General features: G+C 43.2%; 1 protein-coding gene across 1 annotated transcript in view; it reads left to right on the top strand.

Annotated features, from left to right (window-relative positions):
- Nucleotides 1-627, top strand: part of LOC107577694 (nidogen-2-like) — a gene marked incomplete at its 5' end in the record, with an annotated part of 8,194 nt that overhangs the window by 3,321 nt on the left and 4,246 nt on the right. Inside the window, one exon of the mRNA XM_016263743.1 lies at nt 375-599. Coding sequence (XP_016119229.1) covers nt 375-599 — 225 coding nt within the window. The remainder of the gene's footprint in view (nt 1-374; nt 600-627) is intronic.

Raw genomic sequence — 627 nt, 5'->3', positions numbered from 1 at the left:
TGAATGGCATAAGAGTACATTGTTGTATATATATATTTATATGTGTGTGTGTGTGTTTTAATCTGCTGAAATCTGCTTGGTCCATTGCCATTTAAGTTGTTGTAAAAATCAGAAGATCAGCAATATGTTGCCAAATCAAAACATTTAAAGCACAGGGACTCACTTGCTGTTCCTGCTGTTGTACTGCATGTGTCCAACTATGTCCAACTATGCATGACATAATTATCCCTCATGAGACAGCCTAACTGTAATTAACGCTCACATAGTCATTCATTGAGGCAAGATATATGGATGCGGTCGAAATTTCAGTAAAATGTCAGTGTTTTCGGGAAGAAACATTGTGACAGACAGTGTGTGTTGTGTGTGTTACTCAGCGGCGCTGCTTCCCCGTGTGGAGACTGTGTGTGAGCGCTGGAGGCTTTCACTCATGACTCACTATAATGGTCAGCCGTCCTCTCAGGACTACATGCCCCTGTGTGATGCTCACGGGAATTTCCTGCCTGTGCAATGTTACGGCAACAGCAGTTTCTGCTGGTGTGTGGACCGTCAAGGCAGGGAAATTATTGGAACACGGTCCTATGATGATGTAAAGCCTCCCTGTGAGTAATGAAGTTATATAGGACACAC

The sequence above is a fragment of the Sinocyclocheilus grahami genome, unplaced genomic scaffold, assembly GCF_001515645.1.
Source record: "Sinocyclocheilus grahami isolate Dianchi unplaced genomic scaffold, SAMN03320097.WGS_v1.1 scaffold6882.1, whole genome shotgun sequence".
Lineage (NCBI taxonomy): Eukaryota > Metazoa > Chordata > Actinopteri > Cypriniformes > Cyprinidae > Sinocyclocheilus > Sinocyclocheilus grahami.
The sequence above is the reverse complement of the archived record's forward strand: the minus strand, read 5'-3'. Positions and strand labels throughout refer to the sequence as shown.